Below are 22,431 nucleotides of genomic sequence, written 5' to 3'. Positions count from 1 at the left end.
CTCAAAAGGCAAAAAAACCCCTTCTTCCCTTCCCAAGGGGACTGGCTGGCCCTGTTTACTGAGGCTCTTCGGTCAAGTGGGGAGAAATTGTCCTTTCAAAAGAAAAACAAGGCCTTGATGGGCATGTGTTGTTGGTTTTTTTTGCTGACCCAACCAGTGGCAACGCTGGTGGATCAAAGTGGAGAGCCGCACGTGACCAGGGCCGAGGAGGGTGCGGGGCCGAGACAGACCTGGAAGGCTGCCCTAGAATGTCTTTTGTGTCAAAAGCACAGTGTGTGTAGTAAGAGTGTCGGAGCAAATGAGGCCTGAGAGATGGGGAAAGCGCGGAGGTGGGTATCTTGGGTAAGACCCAATCTATCCAGCCTGTCTGTTGTAACAATGGTTCGAGGGCGGTAGAAACCAGGCCAAAAACGCGCTCGCCGAGGCTGCTTTGAAGTCCCGTGTTCTGGGACTGGCCTTCCCGGTTGTTATAAAACCAAAATGCCGGCACCAAACCCAGATAACTCAAAAGTGTTGGTAAAATGACCTAGAAGTCCCTCGGGCATCGGTCCAGATTGCGGGACCGCCTTCCGCCACATGAGCCCCAGCGACCAATTAGGTCCCACAAAGTCAGCTTTCTCCGGGTCCCATCAACTAGAAAATGTCATTTAACAGGGCCTAGGGCAGCGGTCCCCAAACTACGGCCCGCGGGCCGGATGTGGCCCACTGAGGTCTTTTAACCGGCCCGTGGCAGCACACGAGATTTTACCGATCGATATAATAAGAGGGAGAAATAGAGAAGGAGAGAGAAATGAAGAGGAGAGATAGAAAGAGAGAGAGAGAAAGGGAGAAATAGAGAGAGGGGGAGAGAGAGAAAGTGTGAGAGATACAAAGAGGGAGAGTTAGAAAGAGAGTGAGTGAGAGAAAGAGAGAAGAGAGAGAGAAAGAAAGAGAACGAGGGAGAGATAGAAAGGGAGAGAGAAAGGAAGAGGGAGAGATGGAAAGAGAGAGAGAGAAAGAGAAAAATGAGAAAATGATGGAGGGAAGGAACGAGGGAGAGGAAAATGAAACAAATGAGAGAAAAGGAAGAGGGAAGAGAGAAGTGGAGAGGAAGAAGGGAGGGAAGGAAGGAAGGAGAAATGGAGTTTGTTGATTTAAGTTTAAATTTACTTGTTAATAAAGAAGTATAAATTACTTAATTACTTAATTATTAATTACTTAATTAATTAATTATTACTTCTTCATTTTAAATATTGTATTTGTTCCCATTTTGTTTTTTACTTTAAATAATGTATGTGTAGTGTGCATAGGGATTTGTTCATAGGGTTTTTTTATAGTCCGGCCCTCCAACAGTCTGAGGCACAGTGAACTGGCCCCCTGTGTAAAAGGTTTGGGGACCCCTGGCCTAGGGGAAGAGCCTTCTCTGTGGGGGGCCCGGCTCTCTGGAATCAGCTCCCCCCAGAGATTTGCACTGCCCGCACCCTCCTCAAGAGTCTTAAGACTCATCTATGCCGCCAGGCTTGGGGTGATTAGATCTTACCCCGCTGGCCGACGAATGTTTGTATGGCTGTTGTCTGAATGGGTATGATTGATTTTAACCTATCTGGGGATCTTAGATTGTTTGCTTGGTGTAAATAATTGGATTTTTGGGATAGTTAAACAAGTCGTAAAGATTGGCATGGCCATGTTCTCCTTCGTTTCTTTGGATTTCTATGTCCTTACGACCTTTTTGGGGAGGTTGATAAGCAAAGGGCTGAAGGTCTCAAAGTTGTTAAGTTAATCCATCTTCCCGTATTGACTCTGCTTGTAGGACGCCGGCTGAGACAATCAGACCAACCCAGGATGCTAAAAACCATCATTAACTACCAAGGAACCCAACTTTTGATCACGGATCTGCGGCATTGGCAGTGCGGGGCAGGGAGTGGTTGTGAGCCTACAGGCTTCGCCCGTCGGTTGGCAAAGTCCAGAGCTTGGTGCCAGTCCTTTGCCCTGCTAACGTCTTACTGCGCCTCGTCGTATTTATAGCTTCACCTTTGAACCCAGATTCGTCCGGATCCATTCAAGGATGACCTGTGGCTAACATTCACAGCTTTTTTTTTCTGCCTAAAAAGCACTCCCCCTTATGTTTCACTGCTGCCTTTATAGCTGGACTTCCCCCAAAGACCACAAACCAAGCATTTTTTGGAGTGTAAGACACACCTTTCTCCCTTAAAAGAGACTGAAAATTTGGGTGCATCTTATACTCCAACTGTAACTTTTCCAAAGCTTTTTACCTCCCCCAGCCCTAACGAGGTGCTAACGATCTTCCTGGCTCTTAGTGATTTGCAAGCTTTTTTTTATTGTTACTCTCTCCGAAGAAAGTTTTTTCCAGCCCTAACAATCTTATTGGCTCTCACTGGTTTGCAGGCTTTTTCATTGCTACTCTCTCCAAAGATTTTTTTTTCAGCCCTAGGTCTTTCCAGGCAGGCTTTCTGCTCCCTCCAAAGAAGGTTTTTTCCAGCCCTAACAATCTTATTGGCTCTGACTGGTTTGCAGGCTTTTTCATTGCTACTCTCTCCAAAGATTTTTTTTTCAGCCCTAAGTCTTTCCGGACTGGCTTTCTACTCCCTCCAAAGGTTTTTTTCAGCCCTAAACAGGGGATAAAATAATGCACCGAAGCTGACCAGACTAAGGATGCTAGCCAGATGAAACATAGAAACATAGAAGTCTGACGGCAGAAAAAGACCTCATGGTCCATCTAGTCTGCCCTTATACTATTTTCTGTATTTTATCTTAGGATGGATATATGTTTATCCCAGGCATGTTAAAAATTCAGTTACTGTGGATTTATCTACCACATCTGCTGGAAGTTTGTTCCAAGGATCTACTACTCTTTCAGTGAAATAATATTTTCTCATGTTGCTTTTGATCTTTCCCCCAACTAACTTCAGATTGTGTCCCCTTGTTCTTGGGTTCACTTTCCTATTAAAAACACTTCCCTCCTGAACCTTGTTTAACCCTTTAACATATTTAAATGTTTCAATCACGTCCCCCCTTTTCCTTCTGTCCTCCAGACTATACAGATGGAGTTCATGAAGTCTTTCCTGATACGTTTTATGCTTAAGACCTTCCACCTTTCTTGTAGCCCGTCTTTGGACCCGTTCAATTTTGTCAATATCTTTTTGTAGGTGAGGTCTCCAGAACTGAACACAGTATTCCAAATGTGGTCTCACCACCGCTCTATATAAGGGCATCACAATCTCCCTCTTCCTACTTGTTATACCTCTAGCTATGCAGCCAAGCATCCTACTTGCTTTCCCTACCGCCTGACTGAACTGTTCACCCATTTTGAGACTGTCTGAAATCACTACCCCTAAATCCTTCTCTTCTGAAGTATTTGCTAACACAGAACTGCCAATGCAATACTCAGATTGAGGATTCCTTTCCCCCAAGTGCATTATTTTACATTTGGAAACATTAAACTGCAGTTTCCATTGCTTTGACCATTTATCTAGTAAAGCTAAATCATTTACCATATTACAGACGCCTCCAGGAATATCAACCCTATTGCACACTTTAGAGTCATGAATACCTGGTAGGCAGATTTTTCCACCCTATTTTCTCCCCGAAAACTAAGGTGTGTCTTATACTCTGGTGCATTTTATACTCCGAAAAATATGGTGGTTACATTCTCTCTTTTCCTGTTGCATCAACCCTGAGAGGTAGAAATAGAGGAAGGTGGCAGGATCTGATCTTACACTTCCCTTTAGCATCCTTCTTTCTAAAGCCTTGACAGCTTTTCAGATACGTGGACTTATCCCTCCTGGGGAATTCTGGGAGTTGAAGGCCAGTTATCTTAAAGCTGGCAAGGTTAAAAAACAAAGATTTTGGGCCTAAGAAAAGGCAATTTTTTGATTTGAAATGATTTATTCCCACTCTAGAACAGCTTTGATGGCTGGGGAAAAAAACCTGACCCAAGGCCAAACTTAAGTTTTCCGATAAAAGATTCTTTAGTGTTACTCAATTCTCAGGAAGTAGCAAGATAAGACAAAGGAATTGGAAGGAAATACGTTTGTTTCTTTCCATAAACTGTTCATCCCTGCCAAAAAGAATAAGAAACGCTCCACTTAAGGCAGCGGTCCCCAAACTACGGCCCGTGGGCCGGATGCGGCCCGCTGAGGTCTTTTAACCGGCCCGCGGCAGCACACGAGATTTTACCGATCGATATAATAAAGAGGGAGAAATAGAGAGGGAGAGAGAAATGAATAGGAGAGATAGAAAGAAAGGGAGAAATAGAGAGAGGGGGAGAGAGAGAAAGTGCGAGAGATACAAAGAGGGAGAGTTAGAAAGAGAGTGAGTGAGAGAAAGAGAGAAGAGAGAGAGAAAGAAAGAGAAAGAGGGAGATATAGAGAGGGAGAGAGAAAGGAATGGGGAGAGATGGAAAGAGAGAGAGAGAGAGAAAGAGAAAAATGAGAAAATGATGGAGGGAAGGAACGAGGGAGAGGAAAAGGAAACAAATGAGAGAAAAGGAAGAGGGAAGAGAGAAGTGGAGAGGAAGGAGGGAGGGAAGGAAGGAGAAATGGAGTTTGTTGATTTAAGTTTAAATTTACTTGTTAATAAAGAAGTATAAATTACTTAATTACTTAATTATTAATTACTTATTACTTCTTCTTTATTTTAAATATTGTATTTGTTCCCATTTTGTTTTTTACTTTAAATAAGGTATGTGTAGTGTGCATAGGGATTTGTTCATAGGGGTTTTTTTTATAGTCCGGGGCTCCAACAGTCCGAGGGACAGTGAACTGGCCCCCTCTGTAAAAAGTTTGGGGACCCCTGACTTAAGGGATAGCAACACCCCAATTTTAAGGATTGAAGTATAATTTCCCTCCCCCCAAAAAGGTTTATGAAGATTACAAGAATTAGGAATAGTTTTTAAAAGGTGCAACTTTAGGGCTTCGTTGTCGACCTAGCATGAATTCCTTGTTTGAGGCAGATCCGATAGCGTTTCCTTCAATTATACTTTTATTGGGAAGCTACATTGGCTGATTTTTACACCTTGCCCTGGACTCTTAAGCTGGAGTTTTGCAACCGCAACACGACAGGTTGCCAAGTTGTGTTTTACTCTTTTTGAAAGGTTATGAGCCTCCGTGCGCCCTTCCACCTCTTAGGAAGGGCGGGACGACTAATGCAATCATTAATGGTCAAACCTGGCCTACATCAATTAATCCGGTATCCAAATCTACTTGAAGCATCACTCAAACCGTAGTTTGAGAGACTGGACAGAACGGCTGCAGGAATTTGGGTATGTCTACATCTAATGAATAGAAGGGCTAGGGGAGACATGATGGCACTCTTCCAATATTTGAGGAGCTCCTACAAAGACGAGGGGATCAAACTACCGTATTTTTCAGAGTAGAAGATGCACCTTAGTTTTTGGGGAGGAAAATAGGGAAAAGTATCTGCTTAACAGGTATTCATCTGGCGTTCTTTCTTTAAGGGCTGATAAAATCTGGAAAACTTAGAATGTCAAACCATTTTAATAGTAATGAAGACTAGGACACCTCTCAAAGAAAGAATGTGCAACGTTTTCCTATGGGTTAAGTACAAATATTCATATTAGAAGGATGTGCTTTAATCAGATTTTTTTTAAAAAAGAAAATTCAACTTGTTAGGAAACGATGGCCAAATTTGAGCTAACGCTATGATCTTTTTCTTTCTTTCTTTCTTTCTTTCTTTCTTTCTTTCTTTCAGAGCTTAAAAAACAGGTATTCATCTGGCTTTCTTTCTTTAAGGGCTTAAAAAAAAGTATTCAGAGAGTAACAATGAAAGAGCTTGCAAGCCAGTAAGAGCTGGGAACATCATTAGCACCTGGAAAAAGAAACAGTCGGAGCAAGTAGAGCAATGGGAAAACACCCTGCAAAGACTTAGGGCTTGGAAAACATTCTTCACAGAGAGTAACAATGAAAGAGCCCGCAAGGTAAGAGCTGGGAACATCGTTAGCAGCTAATTAGGGCTGGGGGGAAAAAGCTAAATTCAGAGGATAAGATGCACCCTAATTATCAGCCTCTTAGGGAAGAAAAATACAATAAATACAGTAAAAAATACAAAAATGCAAAGCACCAAAAGGCAAAATGCGAAGCAATGGGTGGAGACTAAACAGTGAGAGAAGCAACTAAAAACTAAGGAGAGATTTTCTGACAGTGAGAACAATGCACCGATGGAATGAAAGTTGCCTTCAGAAGTTGTAGGCACAATGGAGGCTTTCCAAAAGAGAGATTGGACACCTATTTTGTCTGAAAAGGAATAGGGCCTCCTTCTCAAGATGGGGTTGGACTAGAAGACCTCAAAGACCCCTTTTCCAACTCTATTATTCTACGTTCTAAGCCAGGCGAAGCGAAAACTGACATCCAAGGGGAAGAAAACATAGCCAAAACTCACTGGTGCTGGCTAAAGCATAAATTCCGTCTCAATCCAGGCAGAAAAACAAGTTATTTCTTGCCTCAAGCTGCCTAGTCAAGAACGTTACATTTCCAGAACAAAACAAAATGGTGTGAATTAATGTTTCCAAGCCCTCTTGCTTTGATCTAAACAGAAGCAATTTGATGTTTAATGTAAGGCTTTAAAAAAAAAAAAAATATCCGAATGGACCATAACGTTGCATAATTCATATTTAACTGGCAACAGCAGCCTGATGCAGCATTTCAAAATGCCTGTTAGGTTGAATGCATCTTGGGCAGATGGCAAGCCCAATTTTTATTCTTTTAAAAATCAGCAGGCATTACCATATTTTTCAAAGTATAAGACACACCTTTCACCCCCAAAAAAGAGGGTGAAAATTTGGAGGTGTCTTATAATGTAGCTTTTTCAAAGCTTTTCCCCCCAGCCCTAATGAGGTGTTAATGATTTTTCCCCGGCTTGCAGGAATTTTTCATTGCTACTCCAAAGAGTGCACCAGTTGCGGCCCTATTTGGACCTGGAGTCACTGCTCACAGTCACTCATGCCCTCATCACCTCGAGGCTCGACTACTGTAACACTCTCTCCATGGGGCTACCTTTGAAAAGTGTTTGGAAACTTCAGATCGTGCAGAATGCAGATGCGAGAGCAGTCATGGGCTTCCCCAAATATGCCCATGTCACACCAACACTCCGCAGTCTGCATTGGTTGCCGATCAGTTTCCGGTCACAATTAAAAGTGTTGGTTATGACCTATAAAGCCCTTCATGGCACCGGACCAGATTATCTCAGGGACCGCCTTCTGCTGCACGAATCCCAGCGACCAGTTAGGTCCCACAGAGTGGGCCTTCTCCGAGTCCCGCCGACTAAACAATGTCGCTTGGCGGGACCCAGGGGAAGAGCCTTCTCTGTGGCGGCCCCGACTCTCTGGAACCAGCTCCCCCCCAGAGATTAGAATTGCCCCCACCCTCCTTGCCTTTCGTAAGCTGCTTAAAACCCACCTCTGCCGCCAGGCATGGGGGAATTGAGATACTCTTTCCCCCCTAGGCCTTTACAATTTTATGCATGGTATGTCTGTATGTATGTTTGGTTTTTATAATAATGGGTTTTTAACTCTTTTTTAGTATTGGATTATTATTATATGCTGTTTTATTATTGTTGTTAGCCTCCCCGAGTCTCCAGAGAGGGGCGGCATACAAATCCAATCAATCAATCAATCAATCAATCAATCAATCAATCATAAATAAATAAATAAATAAATAAATAAATAAATAAAGAAGGTTTTTCCAGTCCTTAATCTTTACAGGGTTATTTTCATTGCTATTCCCTCCAAAGATTTTTTTCCCCAGCACTAACAAGGTCTGCAAGATCTTCCCGGCTTGCAGGATTTTTTCATTGCTCCTTCGAAGAAGTTTTTTTCCAGCCCTAAGTCTTTGCAGGCTTATTTTTGATGCCATGTCCTCCAAAACTGCTTAAAACCCACCTCTGCCGCCAGGCATGGGGGAACTAAGATACACTTTCCCCCTAGGCCTTCACAATTTTATGTATGGTATGGTATGTTTGTATGTATGATTGGTCTTTATATAATGGGTTTTTAACTGCTTTTTTTAGTATTGGATTTTGTTGTACTGTTTTACTGCTGTTGTTAGCCGCCCCGCGTCTACGGAGAGGGGCGGCATACAAATCCAATAAATAATAATAATAATAATAATAATAATAATAATAATAATAATAACAACAACAACAACTCTTTTTCCCCCCAGCCCTAACAAGGCGCTAATGATTGCAGGATGTTTTTCATTGCTACTCTAAGGAATATTTTTTCAAGCCCTAAATCTTTGCAAGTTTGCTTTGATTGCTATTCCCTCTGAAAAATGTGTTTTTTTCAGCCCTAATGAATTTCCCTTTTCCCGGTTTACAGGATTTTTTCATTGCTACTCCAAAGATTTTTTCCAGCCCTAACCAGGGGATAAAATAATATGATGAAGCTGAACAAACTAAGGATGCTAGCCAGATAAAACCCGGTAATCGAGCCCTTTCAGGCCCAAACCATCATAGGAGACGTCATGAAAACAGCGTGTGTATCCCAGTTTAACAAGAGGGTAGCGCAAAGCCTACATTAATCATGCGTAACAAATTATGGGCCCTGCCTGCTGGGGATAATGGGCCCTGTGCATGGAGTGGTTTGCCACGAGCTATAGAAAGAAACCGACAATTACAACAGGGGAAAATTGTCTGTACTTCAGCTGTCTAATTCTGGAACAGCCTTGAGTTCCCACTCAAGGAATCTCCAGAAGCTACAGGCAACTCAACAAGTGTCAAGCAATTGAAGATTGACAAGGGACCTTCAAAGATTTCTAAACAAGTTCTACGACTCCGGCGTAGAAACATGTTAATTATCACAGCTCCTTAATTTGCCCGCTTCTTACTCTTTAGTCATGATTTAATAATTTGGCAAGTGGTACTCCACCCTTACACCAGGTAAGACCACGTTATTCTATCTGTGGGGAGAAAGATGTCACTTCCCGTCATGCTTGAATTCCTACACCACCCAAATATTGACAAATTCTAGGGTTTTTTTAGACCTAATGGGTTCAACTTCACACTGTCCGAGGGACAAAATATTTCCTATTGTGCAATGACCCAAAGATCCCAACACCAGAGATGCAAATTGGTAGCATTTAGCTGGAATTTGGCCATCATTTTCTGGATTTTTAAAAAAAATGTGATTAAAGCACATCCTTCTAATATGAATATTTGTACTTAAGATCGTGCAGAATGCAGCTGCAAGAGCAATCATGGGCTTTCCCAAGTATGCCCATGTTACACCAACAGTCCGCAGTCTGCATTGGTTGCCGATCAGTATAAAGCCCTTCATGGCACCGGACCAGATTATCTCAGGTACCGCCTTCTGCCGCACGAATCCCAGCGACCAGTTAGGTCTCACAGAGTGGGTCTTCTCCGGGTCCTGTCAACCAAACAATGTCGCTTGGCGGGACCCAGGGCAAGAGCCTTTTCTGTGGTGGCCCCGGCCCTCTGGAACCAACTCCCCCCAGAGATTAGAATTGCCCCCACCCTCCTTGCCTTTCGTAAGCTCCTTAAAACCCACCTCTGCCGCCAGGCATGGGGGAATTGAGATACTCTTTCCCCCTAGGCCTTTACAATGTTATGCATGGTATGGCTGTATGTATGATTGGTTTTTATATAATGGGTTTTTAATTGTTTTTAGTATTGGATTATTCTCATAGTACTGTTTTATTACTGTTGTTAGCCTCCAAGATCCCTTCCAACTCCTTCCTTCCTCTTTCCTTTTCCTTCCTTCCTCCCCAAAAAGAAGAATTTTAAGAAGATGCTGGATAACCATTTGTCTGAAGTGGGGCAGGGGTTCTTGCCTAAGCAGGGGGTTGGACTAGAAGACCTCCAAGACCACTTCCAACGCCTTCCTTCCTTCCTCTTTCTTTCTTTCTTTTTCCTTCCTTCCTTCCCAAAAAGAAGAATTTTAAGAACAGACTAGATAACCATTTGTCTGAAGTGGTGTAGGGTTTCCTGCCTAAAAGAAGACCTCCAAGGTCCCTTCCAACTCTATTGCTCTATGAGTGGATGGGGTGGGGTGGGGGGCTGCTGATAATTTTTGCACAATCAACAAAAGGTGAGCAGTGAAGTCTACATCATATAGACCACCATTTTTTAAAAAAATACATAAAAATATAAACATAAACAAGATCTAAGTATTGCCCACAAGATCATATGCTGCAACGTCCTGCCTAGGACGACTACTTCACCTTCAACCACAACAACACAAGAGCACACAACGGATTTAAACTTAACATTAACCACTCCAAACTTGACTGTAAAAAATATGACTTCAGTAACCGAGTTGTCGAAGCATGGAACTCATTACCGGACTCGGTAGTGTCATCCCCAAACCCCCAACACTTTACCCTTAGATTATCTACGGTTGACCTCTCCAGATTCCTAAGAGGTCAGTAAGGGGTGAGTACAAGTGCACTAGAGTGCCTTCTGTCCCCTGTCCTATTGCTCTCCTATAGCTCCTATAACTTTCTTCCATTCCTATATCTCTTCTTCTATTCTTTCATTGATATGTTCTATTACCATACCTTCTTTTCTATTATTTCTTAGATACATTTTACTATGAGTATCTCCTCTATAACCTTCATCATGTATTTTACTATGTGTATATAGATATATACCCACTAAAACCCTCATTGTGTATTGGACAAAATAAATAAATAAATAAAATAAATAAAATAGCATATTTTGGACGTTAAGGGAAATTGAGTGACGTCAAGTTGGCCACCTTTAAGCCAGTCACATGACCTTTAAGCCACCCCCCTGGTCACATGATTGTCAAGCCACACCCACAATGTAGTAGTAAAAATTTCTCCCCCTTTGGCCTTAATCACATTCTCCAATATACATTCCCCAATGTGCAGGCTGTACGGTGACTATAGGGACGGGCCCTAAGAGTTTTGGCCCTAGCTTTTTGCTGGGCAAGCTTAATCGGATATGTTTTGTACATTTTAATAAACTAGGGTCTATTAATTATATTAATCAATAATAAAAGTTATGATACTGAATTTGTCCTATTGCTCTCCTATATCTCCTCTACCTTTCTTCTATTCCTCTATCTCTTCTTCTATTCCTTCATTGATATGTTCTATTACTATACCTTCTTTTCTATTCTTTCTTAGATATATTTTACTATGAGTGTCTCCTCTATAACCTTCATCATGTATTTTACTATGTGTATATCATTGTGTATTGGACAAAATAAATAAATAAATAAAAATAAAGTAAATCTTCCTCTCTGGCTGAGATATACCCTGGTTTTAAATCAAAACAAAAGCCACCTGTCGCGGAAAAGAGCCCACCCCACCAGCCCCCCCACCACGAAAGCATTCGAGACCTCCACATAATCTTGTGGCTTCTACAATTTCACAGATCGCTGCCGAGACAAGCTTTCACACACGCTCAACTCAGCAGCCCGAAGGGCTTAGAAACCCAATCCCTTCGCACAATCCCCCAGCCCATCCGTTGCCCCCGTGCCAATTCCAGGCTTTGTCTGCTATTTTCTGCAGAGCAGATGCTCCAGACTGTCTTGAAGACAACTACGCAACCCACCCACCCCTCTGAAATTATGTCACTGTTTGAAGTCGAGACATACGGGCCTCGCCCCATCGGCGCAGCAGCAAATGCAAGACATTTTTTTAAAAAAAGCGACTGTGTTTGTCTTAGCAACGAGGGCACACCTGGCCTTGTGCATCATACTGAGCGTTTAAAAAAAAAACGTGACCCGTGGGTGTAAACGTTGCATTTTGCATACCAAAATGCCGGGGCGTCACAAGTGGTCGACCGGAGGGGACCGGGGGGGGGGGGGGGGCGGCTTAGTCAAGAAAAAACAGAGCCGACCCCAAAGCGATGGCGATGTATCCTAAGTGCAAAATCCCATGAATATTATATTTCGTATTTAAATCATATCTTGTTTGTCTTCTACCGGTGGTTACCAACCAGAGACTATGAGTCTACGGAGAGAGGCGGCATACAAATCCAATAAATAATTAAATAAATAGATAGATAGATAGATAGATAGATAGATAGATAGATAGATAGATAGATAATAATATAACTCTTGGGGGGGCTAAAGTTGAGCGAGACGGTTGCATGAAATATATTTTCGTGATGGCATTTCATTTGTGGAGTCACAAACACACAAAAACACAAAAAAACCCTGCAGGTACTAATAGCATTACCTTTTTTGGAAGGGGGGGCAGATAAAATTTTTTTTTTTTTTAAAGAAATTCTAGCCCAGGTCCTTCTGAAAACCACCCTAATGGTTGAGATCTTCAGAATGCCACTTTACTGAAAGGTTATGTCGTATTACTGCACTTAACACTACAGCCCCCATAATAAAACGCAATAAAATGAAACCACAATAATAAATAAAGCAATAAATAAGTAAATAAATAATAAATAAACCACAATAAAATAATAATGACGATAATAATAATGATGATGGTAATAATAATAATAATAATAATAATCTCAGCTGCTGCAAAAAGATCCCACAGACTGACTACAAGCATAGACACAATGCTGTGGCACAGATGATCCACTGGAACTTGTGCCGGAACTACCATCTACCAGTGGCAAAGAACTGGTGGGATCATAAGCCCGAAAAACTGGTCGAAAATGAGCAAGCAAAACTAGTGTGGGACTTCTGACTTCAGACCGACTGAATTTTGAAACATAACACACCAGACATCGTGATTGTGGAGAAAAAGAAAGTATGGACCATCGACATAACAATCCCAGGAGACAGCAGAATTGAGGAGAAGCAGCTAGAGAAATTTTGCAAAATACGAAGATCTTAAAATCGAGCTGCAACGACTCTGGCGTAAGCTAGTGAAAATGGTCCCAGTGGTCCTTGGCACGCTGGGCGCGGCGTCAAAAGATCTCAGCGGACAAAAATCTCCATATGTCAATTGCAAAAGGCCGCTTTACTGGGATCGGCACACATAATTCGCCGCTACATCCCGCAGTCCTAGGTGCTTGGGAAGCGCCCGACTGGTGATGAAATACGAAATCCAGCATAGTGACCTCGTTTGCTGCATTGTATTGATAATAATAGGAAACTGTTCGTCTTGTGATATTGTGACACAAAACCCAGCATACCAATCTCGTTTGCTGTGTATTACTGTTTTTTATCAATAAAATAATAATAGTAATAATAATAATAATTTAATTAGTGTATTTAATGTAATTTATTTATCCGCAGATGATGATGATGATGATGATAATAATAATAATAATAGAACAACAACAACAATAATAAAAGTAAACAAACCACAATAAAATAAAATCACAACAAATAGTCCAAACGAATAAAACCAACAACACAAGGCTTCTCTGAGAATGGAAAGAACTGGTACAGAGCGGGCAAAACACCACTTAAATGAAATGGACTTGAGAAGCTTAAACATCTTAAGGGGTTGCCACAGAGAGGAGGGGGACACACTGTTTTCCAGAGCACCAGAGGGCCGGACGAGGAACAACGGTTGGAAACTGACCAAGGGAAGATTCAACCTGGAGATAAGAAAGAATTTCCTGACAGTGAGAGCGATCAACCAGTGGAACGGCCTGCCAGCGGAGGTTGTGGACTCCCCAACTTTGGACACTTTCAAGAGGAGATTGGACTGCCATTTGGCTGGGGTGCTGTAGGATTTCCTGCTAGGGCAGGGGGTTGGACTTGATGACCTGTAAGGTCCCTTTCAACTCTAATAAATAGATAGATAGATAGATAGATAGATAGATAGATAGATAGATAGATAGATAGATAGATAGATAGATAGATAGATTAGATGGATAGATAAATAAATAGATAGATAGATTGATAGATAGATAGATAGATAGATAGATAGATAGATAGATAGATAGATAGATAGATAGATAAATAGATGGATGGATGGATGGATAGATAGATAGATAGATAGATAAGATGGATAGATAGATAGATAAATAGATAGATAGATAGATAAGATAGATTAGATAGATTAGATAGATAGATAGATAGATAGATAGATAGATAGATAGACAGATAAATAGATAAATAGATAAATAAAATAAAATCACCAAAAGCATCCAAAAGGGTTTTTATAGCGGGCAGCTGAAGATGGGACTCAGGTGATGGACAGGTGGGCAAAGCAGGTGTGTGAGTGTGGGTGGGCTTGGAGGTGCGAGAGAAAGACGGTCCAGGGGTGAGTAATTATTTATTAGATTTGTGACCTGGTTTTCCCATCGTGGCAAGAGGGTGAAGCTACAGACGACTTCTTGATTGGCGCAAAAACGTCACTTTTTCTCTGCCTGGAACGGAGCCTTTTTAGCAAACCAATTCCTGGCCAGCAACAGTTAAAAACCCTGGGGGTTTTAAAGAAGAACCCTTCGTCTGAAAAAATGTCATAGGGGGGGTTTCCTGCTTGAGCAAAGGGTTGGACTAGAAGACCTCCAAGGTCCCTTCCAGCCTCTATTGTTTTATCGGCCGTATTTAACCCCTTGCCGATCTTAAGAGAAACCACGCGGAAGACGGCTTGCTCCCAAACCAGCATCCATAGCTGGAATACCAGAAGCAGCGACAGGTGGGGGATAACGTTTCAAGCCCCTCGCCCCGAGTCCCCAGCTCAGGAATTCAAAAAACAGTAAGCTGGAAGGGTCAAGCACCCACCCACCCACCCAAAAAAAGGGCTTTGAATTTGCCATCAAGAGACGGGCGACGGCGGCTTGGCGGATCCCCGTCCCCTTTAGAAAGTAGCGTCACCTGCCCCTTCACTTGCATCTGCACTGCAGATTTTTCTTTTTGACGGAAGAAGAGGGCGGCTTGCTTCCCAGATCGTGGAGAAGAAAAGCCCCCCCCTACCCGCTCCCCTCCGTTTTCCCCAACCCTTCCAGACGATGTAGAGGAAGGAGGGGGGGGTCTTCCAGGGGAGGGAGGAAGACCACCACCCACCCACGACTTTAAATAATCGGAGCTTTGTCTCGATCCCTTCGGCAGTCTCCAAAAGGCAGTAAGAAAAAATAAATAAATAAGGAAAGATCAGAAAGGCTTTCCCAGAAGCAGTTTCTTTAATGTATTCCTACCCCCCCACCGCAAATTATTTTTTGGGGGAGGGGGAGGAAGATTTAAATGACAATAGATTCCTTTCTTTCCCAGAAACCATCCAGACACAGAGAGAAAACTGTTGGGGTTTTTTTGGGGGGGGGAGAGAGAAAACCAATGCCCTTTTCTCTCTCCCCACCCCCCAATTTGACTGGGTCACCTGCATGTCGTGGGAATTATTCAGGACACACACACCCAAAAAATCCTGGACCTTTGGGCAAAAGGAAGGGAGGGAAGAGTGACAGGCGATGCTTCGAAGAGGAAGCCAGCTAAGTGGCCCCTTGGGGTCCCCGAACTGATCCCAAGATTTTCACACACACCCAATATCAGTGTGGGGTGGGGGATTTGCACCCTGCCAAGGTGGCGCAAAACCCACATTCGGGCTCAGATCCCAATGCATCAAATTAAAAAAAATAAAGAAAAGAAATCTAGATATTTCGCTTCGAATCCACACCCAGGTTATAAGAATCCCCCTCCCCTGGACTACTCCCCCCTCCCGCCCTTCCATCAGGGTTAGGTCACCCCAGACTGAGAGACACCTGGACTGGGGAGGGAGGGAGGGAGGGAAGGGAGGAAGGAAGGAGAAGGAAGGAAGGAAGAGGAAGGAAGGAAGGAAGGAAGAGGAAGGAAGGAAGGAAGGAAGGAAGGAAGGAAGGAAGGAAGGAAGGAAGGAAGGAAGGAAGGAAGGAAGGAAGGAAGGAAGGAAGGAAGGAAAGGGTTTGCAGGTGGCGGGGGGAACGGGTGAAGAAAAACCAGAGAATTTGGTAATGTGCAAGCCAACATCAGCAGGCAGCTTGCAATGCTATCTATCCTAAACTACCCCAAGCGAAGATTGCTTCATTTCCCTAAGAATTTTTCCACATTGTGTTGTGTGTGTGTGTCTTATCTGCCACACCCAAGACTGCTAGCCTGCCCCTGGGATTGTTGCCCGCCTGCCCCCCATCTCTCAGCTTCTCCAACCTTTCAATTCTCCTTTGCTATGGCAACCAAGGGGGAGGGTTTTTTGGGGGGAGGGGTGTATTTTTGCTCCCCCCCCCTCTTTCTACCTCCTGGCTTTTCCCAACAGGCAGGGCGGCAGGCAGCTCAGCTCAGGCTGAAGGTGAAATCCCCCCCCCCCATTTTTCTCCCAAGCTCTGGGAACTGCCACGCCCTTCTCCCCCCCCCCCCAGGCTCAATTGAAGGCCTCTTCTTCCTAGGTTTCAGACCACTGCATGATCCTCTCCACCCCTCCCAAAGGGGGGAAAAAATCTGCACGTTGATAGGTTTGGATTTTCTTGGATTTTCGTGGCAGCTCTCAAAAGGATAAAAGGATAAAAGGAGATGGAAATATTTCTCTATCTATCTATCTATCTATCTATCTACATCTATCTATCTATCTACATCTATCTATCTATCTATCTATCTATCTACATCTATCTATCTATCTATCTACATCTATCTATCTATGTATCTATCTACATCTATCTATCTATCTTTCTTTCTATCTACATCTATCTATCTATCTATCTACATCTATCTATCTATCTATCTACATCTATCTATCTATCTATCTACATCTATCTATCTATCTACATCTATCTATCTATCTATCTATCTACATCTATCTATCTATCTATCTATCTATCTATCTATCTATCTACATCTATCTATCTATCTATCTATCTACATCTATCTATCTATCTATCTACATCTATCTATCTATCTATCTATCTATATCTATCTATCTATCTATCTATCTATCTACATCTATCTATCTATGTATCTATCTACATCTATCTATCTATCTATCTTTCTTTCTATCTACATCCATCTATCTATCTATCTATCTATCTACCTATCTATCTATCTATCTATCTATCAGTATCTATTTATCTACCAGTATTTATCTCCTGCTATCTATATATCTATCTATCTACTCCTACCTATAAAAGAATCTCTTAGAAATCTATCTATCTAGTCCTGCCAATAGAAGAATCTCTTAGAAATCTATCTATCTATCTATCTATCTATCTATCTATCTATCTATCTATCTATCTATCTACCAGTATTTATCTACTGCTATCTATCTATCTATCTATCTATCTATCTATCTATCTATCTATCTATCTACATCTATCTATCTATCTATCTATCTATCTATCTATCTACATCTATCTATCTATCTATCTATCTACATCTATCTATCTATCTATCTATCTACATCTATCTATCTATCTATCTATCTATCTCTATCTATCTATCTATCTATCTATCTACATCTATCTATCTATCTATCTATCTTTCTTTCTATCTACATCTATCTATCTATCTCTCTATCTATCTATCTATCTACCTACCTACTCCTACCTATAAAAAAATCTCATAGAAATCTATCTATCTATCTATCTATCTATCTATCTACCTATCTATCTACATCTATCTATCTATCTATCTATCTATCTATCTATCTATCTCTCTATCTATCAGTATCTATTTATCTACCAGTATTTATCTACTGCTATCTATCTATCTAGTCCTGCCTATAAAAGAATCTCTTATAAATCAATCTATCTATCTGTCTATCTCTCTATCCATCTCTCTCGCTATATCGCTATATCTATCTCTCATCTCTCTACCTATCTCACTCTCTCTCTTTACCTACCTACCTAACAATCTATCTATCTTTCTTTCTCTCTCCCTACCTATCTATCTCTACTATCTCTCACCTCTCTATCTATCTCTCTATCATCTATCTTTCATCTCTCTCTCTCTCTCTCAAAAAACATGTCAAAACTGGGCGATCTGCAAGGTGGGGCTCATTCCACGGAAAACTCTGGTAATGTTAAACACATATCTTCTATTTCAAATTAACATCTCTATTATAATGGTTACAGCCCCCCCCCCCCAAAACCATGCTTATTTCCAGCGATCTCCTCCTTTCTAATCCCACCAACCACTACCTTTTTTCCCCCCTTCCGGCCATATGGTTTATTATTTTCCCACAATCTTCCATTTTGGGGGAAGGGAGAGGGGAGGGGAGGATGCAATCACACACACACATGGACAACTGTCAATTTGAGGAAAGGTTTCAAAGCCCAGAATTCTGTCTTTCGGATTTAGTTATGGTTAAAAAAACAAAAAGCACCACAGCGGACCGTTTCCTTTCCATAAAAGAGCTGTTTTGCACCAGCTAGCAAGGAAGAGGATAATTTTAAATTTCCCCTTTTTGGGGGGGGGGGGGGGGTGTGATGCCTTCCACCTGGTCTAGCTGCTTCCCGTGCTTGCAAACTGCATTGCAAAGCAGAGAGAGAGACACAGAGAGAGAGAGAGAGACAGAGAGAGAGAGAGAGAGAGAGAGAAAGGAAGGAAGGAAGAAAAGAAGAAAGGAAGGAAAAAAAGAAAAGAAAGGAAATAAAGAAAGGAAAGAAGGAAGGAAAGAAAGAAAGAAGGAAAGAAGGAAAGAAAGAAAGAAAGAGGCAGGCTTTTGGTCTGTCACTTGAGCCTCACTGGGGCACGAGGTTCCTCCCTGCTTCCCGCTGAGGGGTGGCAGACACCCCCAGGGAATGGGGAGGGCGCCAGGTTGGTGAAAACAGCTGCAATCAGCCATTCACATGGACTGCCAGCTTGACTTTATCCTCGGGGCAGGGCGCACATAATGGAGCCAAGGGCGGCGGGAACTGAACCCAGCCCCCGCCTTCCTGCAAGAAAGGGCTGGAGTAGGGTTCGTATTCCCAAATTGGGTGTGGGTTTTATATATATGCATGTTTGTGCGTGTACACATATATACACAGGTGTGTATACCTGCAGATATGTATGTGTGTGCACACATATATTTATTAGATTTATTAATTTCTATGCCACCCTTCTCGAAGTGACTCATGTCTGTAGGCATGTGCATATGTGTGTATTATTATTATTATTATTTATTAAATTTGTATGCCGCCCCTCTCTCCGTAGACTTGGGGCGGCTCACAACAATAGTAGCAAAACAATATGTGTATATATATATGTGCATGTATATATATGTGTACATATGCATATATATGGGTATACACACCGTGAAGTGGCCAGGGATCACTGTATATGTGTGCGTATGTATATGTATGTGTGGGTATGCATGTGCGTTTGTGTATGCGTGTAAATTTATATGCATGTATGTATATAAATTTATATGTGTATGTATGTAGACCTTGGAGCCGCCCTGGGTCTTTGGAGAGGGCTGGCATAGAAGTCTAATAAATTATTATTAATTATTATTCGGGTCTTTTTCCGTATAAGATTGAAAGAACCTTGCCAAGATTCTATCAGTATTTTGGGGGGGAGGGGACCCAAATATGCCAAGACCTACACACATAAACACACACACATATATATATTGCATTTCAACACTGCTTTTGCCCAACCGTGCAAGTCATCTGCAGCCATTAAGGAATTGCAAGGAGATAGAGAGAGATATTTCCAAGATCAATAAAAACGTAAAATTTTAATTGATCCTGCATTCTGCTTAGGGGGAAATGGGGTGCTCCGAAGCCGTCCCATTCCCACCCTTATCTACCTTGTTTTAAAGGGGGGGGGTGGCAGCAAGTATTTGATCTCGGTAAAATAAACGCCATGGTGCATTTTCCGGCAAACCCACAGTCCCTGTCATTTTTTATTTTTATTTTTTGCATTAAATGCAAGGGTGCACTGCACCCCAGCTAACCTTCATTGGGGGGAGGGGAGGAAGGAAGCAAATAAAATACTGGAATCTCGATTAAAAAATACAATCATGCAAACGGGGGCACATTTATTGGCAAATCAGCAGAGCCCCCCCCCCGAAACCCTCCCCACTGCATCCCAGCTAACCTTCAGGGGGGGGGGGGGGAGGCAGCAAGTATCTGACCTCGGTAAAATAAATACCATGGTGCATTTTCCGGCCAAACCCACAGTCCCTGTCACTTTTTATTTTATTTTATTTTTCACATTAAATGCAAAGGGGGAACTATGCATTGCAGCCAAGCTAACCTTCATTGGGGAGGAGGAAGAAAGCAAATAAAATACTGGAGTCTCGATTAAAAATAAAATAAAATAAGGCAAACGGGGGGCACATTTATTGGCAAATCAGCAGACACCCCCCAACCCCCCCTGCATCCCAGTTTAACCTTCATTGGGGGAGGAAGAAAGCAAATAAATATTGAATCTGGATAAAAATAAAATAATGCAAACGGGGGCACATTTATTGGCAAATCAGCAGACACCCCCCCAACTGCATCCCAGTTTAACCTTCATTGGGGGAGGAAGAAAGCAAATAAATATTGAATCTGGATAAAAATAAAATAATGCAAATGGGCATTTGCACATTTATTGGAAAATCAGCAGAACCCCCTCCCCCTCCCAAAAAAACAACCACGGTTTGCATTCAATGCAAAGAGCCCTAGGAGAAAATGCGCCCTTTTCTCCCTCCCAGGTTCTCCATCTCGTGCTTTGACAAGGCAACCTCCCGGCTCTTCCCGTCAACGCGCACTCCCCCCCCCCTCCCGCGCAGCCGCCGTTCCTTCCAGCACCCAGTCCGCCCTCCGCTCCGTCCTTACCAGCGCAAGATTGGGGGGAACCTGCCCCCTTCAGGTCTCGTCCTCCCGCCTCGGAGGAGCCGCCCCCGGCCGAAGAAGAAATAAACGGGGACTGGGCGGCCGGATCAGCCATTCTCGCCTACGACGGGGGTGGGTGGGGGGAAGAGAGAGAGAAAGAGAGAGATATATAGATATAAAAAAAAACAAACAGACGTCGGCCGAGGCTCTCCTCCAAACGACCGCCCCGCTCAACGGACGAGCACCGACTGGCCAACCTGAGGCGACGAGGCCGCAGTGCGCAGGCGCAAGAAGAGGGCGGTGAGCAAACGTGCCGCGAAGGGGCGTGTCGGGCTGGGGCGCCTTTCAAGCGCAGGCGCAGTGAGAGGAGAGGGCGGGAGGAGGCGTGTCTTTGAGCTGTCAAAATTGCTTCCGTTTTAAAGACATTCGCGTGGGGGGGGGTATATACGGTATACTGTATATACTGTATATACCATTATGTATGTGTGTGTGTTTATGGTTACATATTTTGCTGATAAGTGAAAAGGAAAGGAGCCTTATATATTAAAAAAGTCAACATGCATATATATAATAATATATATATGCATGTTGACTTTCTATCTATATATTCTATCTATATTCTATCTAATATTCTATCTATATTGTAGCCACATATATATAGATGGATATACAGACGGCTAGCTGATGAGGCCAGGATAAGGCTGAAATAGATCTATCGTAGTCACTGTGGGACCTTATCGGCCGCTGGGATTCGTGCGGTATTAGGCGTTCCGGAGGTACTTTGGTCCAATGCCACACACACACACACACACACATATATATACATATTGTATATATATATATAGTACATATACAATGCTATACACACACACATACACACACACACACAAACAAACATATATATATATATTGCTCTGGAAGCCATAGAAATTGAGAGGAGCCCCCTTTGCATAAATAAAAGAGATGACACATCCCGCCTACTAGAAATTTGGAAACCAGCCTTAAACAAAAAAAAAACACTTCATAAAAATCACCATGTCAATCCTTCTAATAATTATGATTACACCAACCAATCAGATCACTGAAACATAATCACCCAATCTATTTGCTACATTCAAACCAAATCTCCACCCCCACACTATATACTAGGAAGAAATGACAGTTGCAAACATTCCATTTTACAACAGCACGAAGCTTGGAAACTTCAGCCTGATGATGGTGAATGAGATTTCACCGAAACGTCACATAAACATGCAAAATATTACACAGGGCAAAACCCGAACTCAGAACAATCTACATATATATATATATAGATCTATCCTAGTCTCCCTTAATTTTCAAATTCAGCTTAAACATGTGACATACATACATACATACATACATACATACATACATACATATATATATATATATATAAGGAATCTATGAAATCCCTTGCAAAACATGTGCAGCCACATACATTGGACAAACTAACCGAAGAGTGAGCCAACGCATAGCAGAACATGTGAATGCAGTCAAAAAAGAAGAAAAGACCTCCTCCCTTGTCCAGCACATTAAAAAAACAGGGCACGAAATTGACTTTGAAAAAACTAAATTACTCCACAAAACAGAGAATTTATATAGAAGAATTTCTCTAGAAGCTATAGAAATTGAGAGGAGACCCCTTTGCATAAATAAAAGAGATGACACGTCCCGCCTACCAGAAATTTGGAAACCAGCCTTAAACAAAAAAAACACTTCATAATAATCAGCATGTCAATCCTTCTAATAATTATGATTTTAGAATTTTATATTTGGAAATCA

General features: G+C 42.2%; 1 protein-coding gene across 1 annotated transcript in view; it reads right to left on the bottom strand.

Moving 5' to 3' along the window:
- Positions 1-20,919, bottom strand: part of RTN3 (reticulon 3) — a 72,885-nt gene extending 51,966 nt beyond the window's left edge. Inside the window, exon 1 of the mRNA XM_070766585.1 lies at positions 20,632-20,919. Within this exon, the coding sequence (XP_070622686.1) occupies positions 20,632-20,743 (112 nt within the window). The 5' untranslated portion in view covers positions 20,744-20,919. The remainder of the gene's footprint in view (positions 1-20,631) is intronic.
- Positions 20,920-22,431: the final 1,512 nt, after the last annotated feature.

This window comes from Erythrolamprus reginae, chromosome 13 (genome assembly GCF_031021105.1).
Source record: "Erythrolamprus reginae isolate rEryReg1 chromosome 13, rEryReg1.hap1, whole genome shotgun sequence".
In the NCBI taxonomy this organism is placed as follows: Eukaryota; Metazoa; Chordata; class Lepidosauria; order Squamata; family Dipsadidae; genus Erythrolamprus; species Erythrolamprus reginae.
This window is presented reverse-complemented; position numbering and strand designations above follow the sequence as displayed.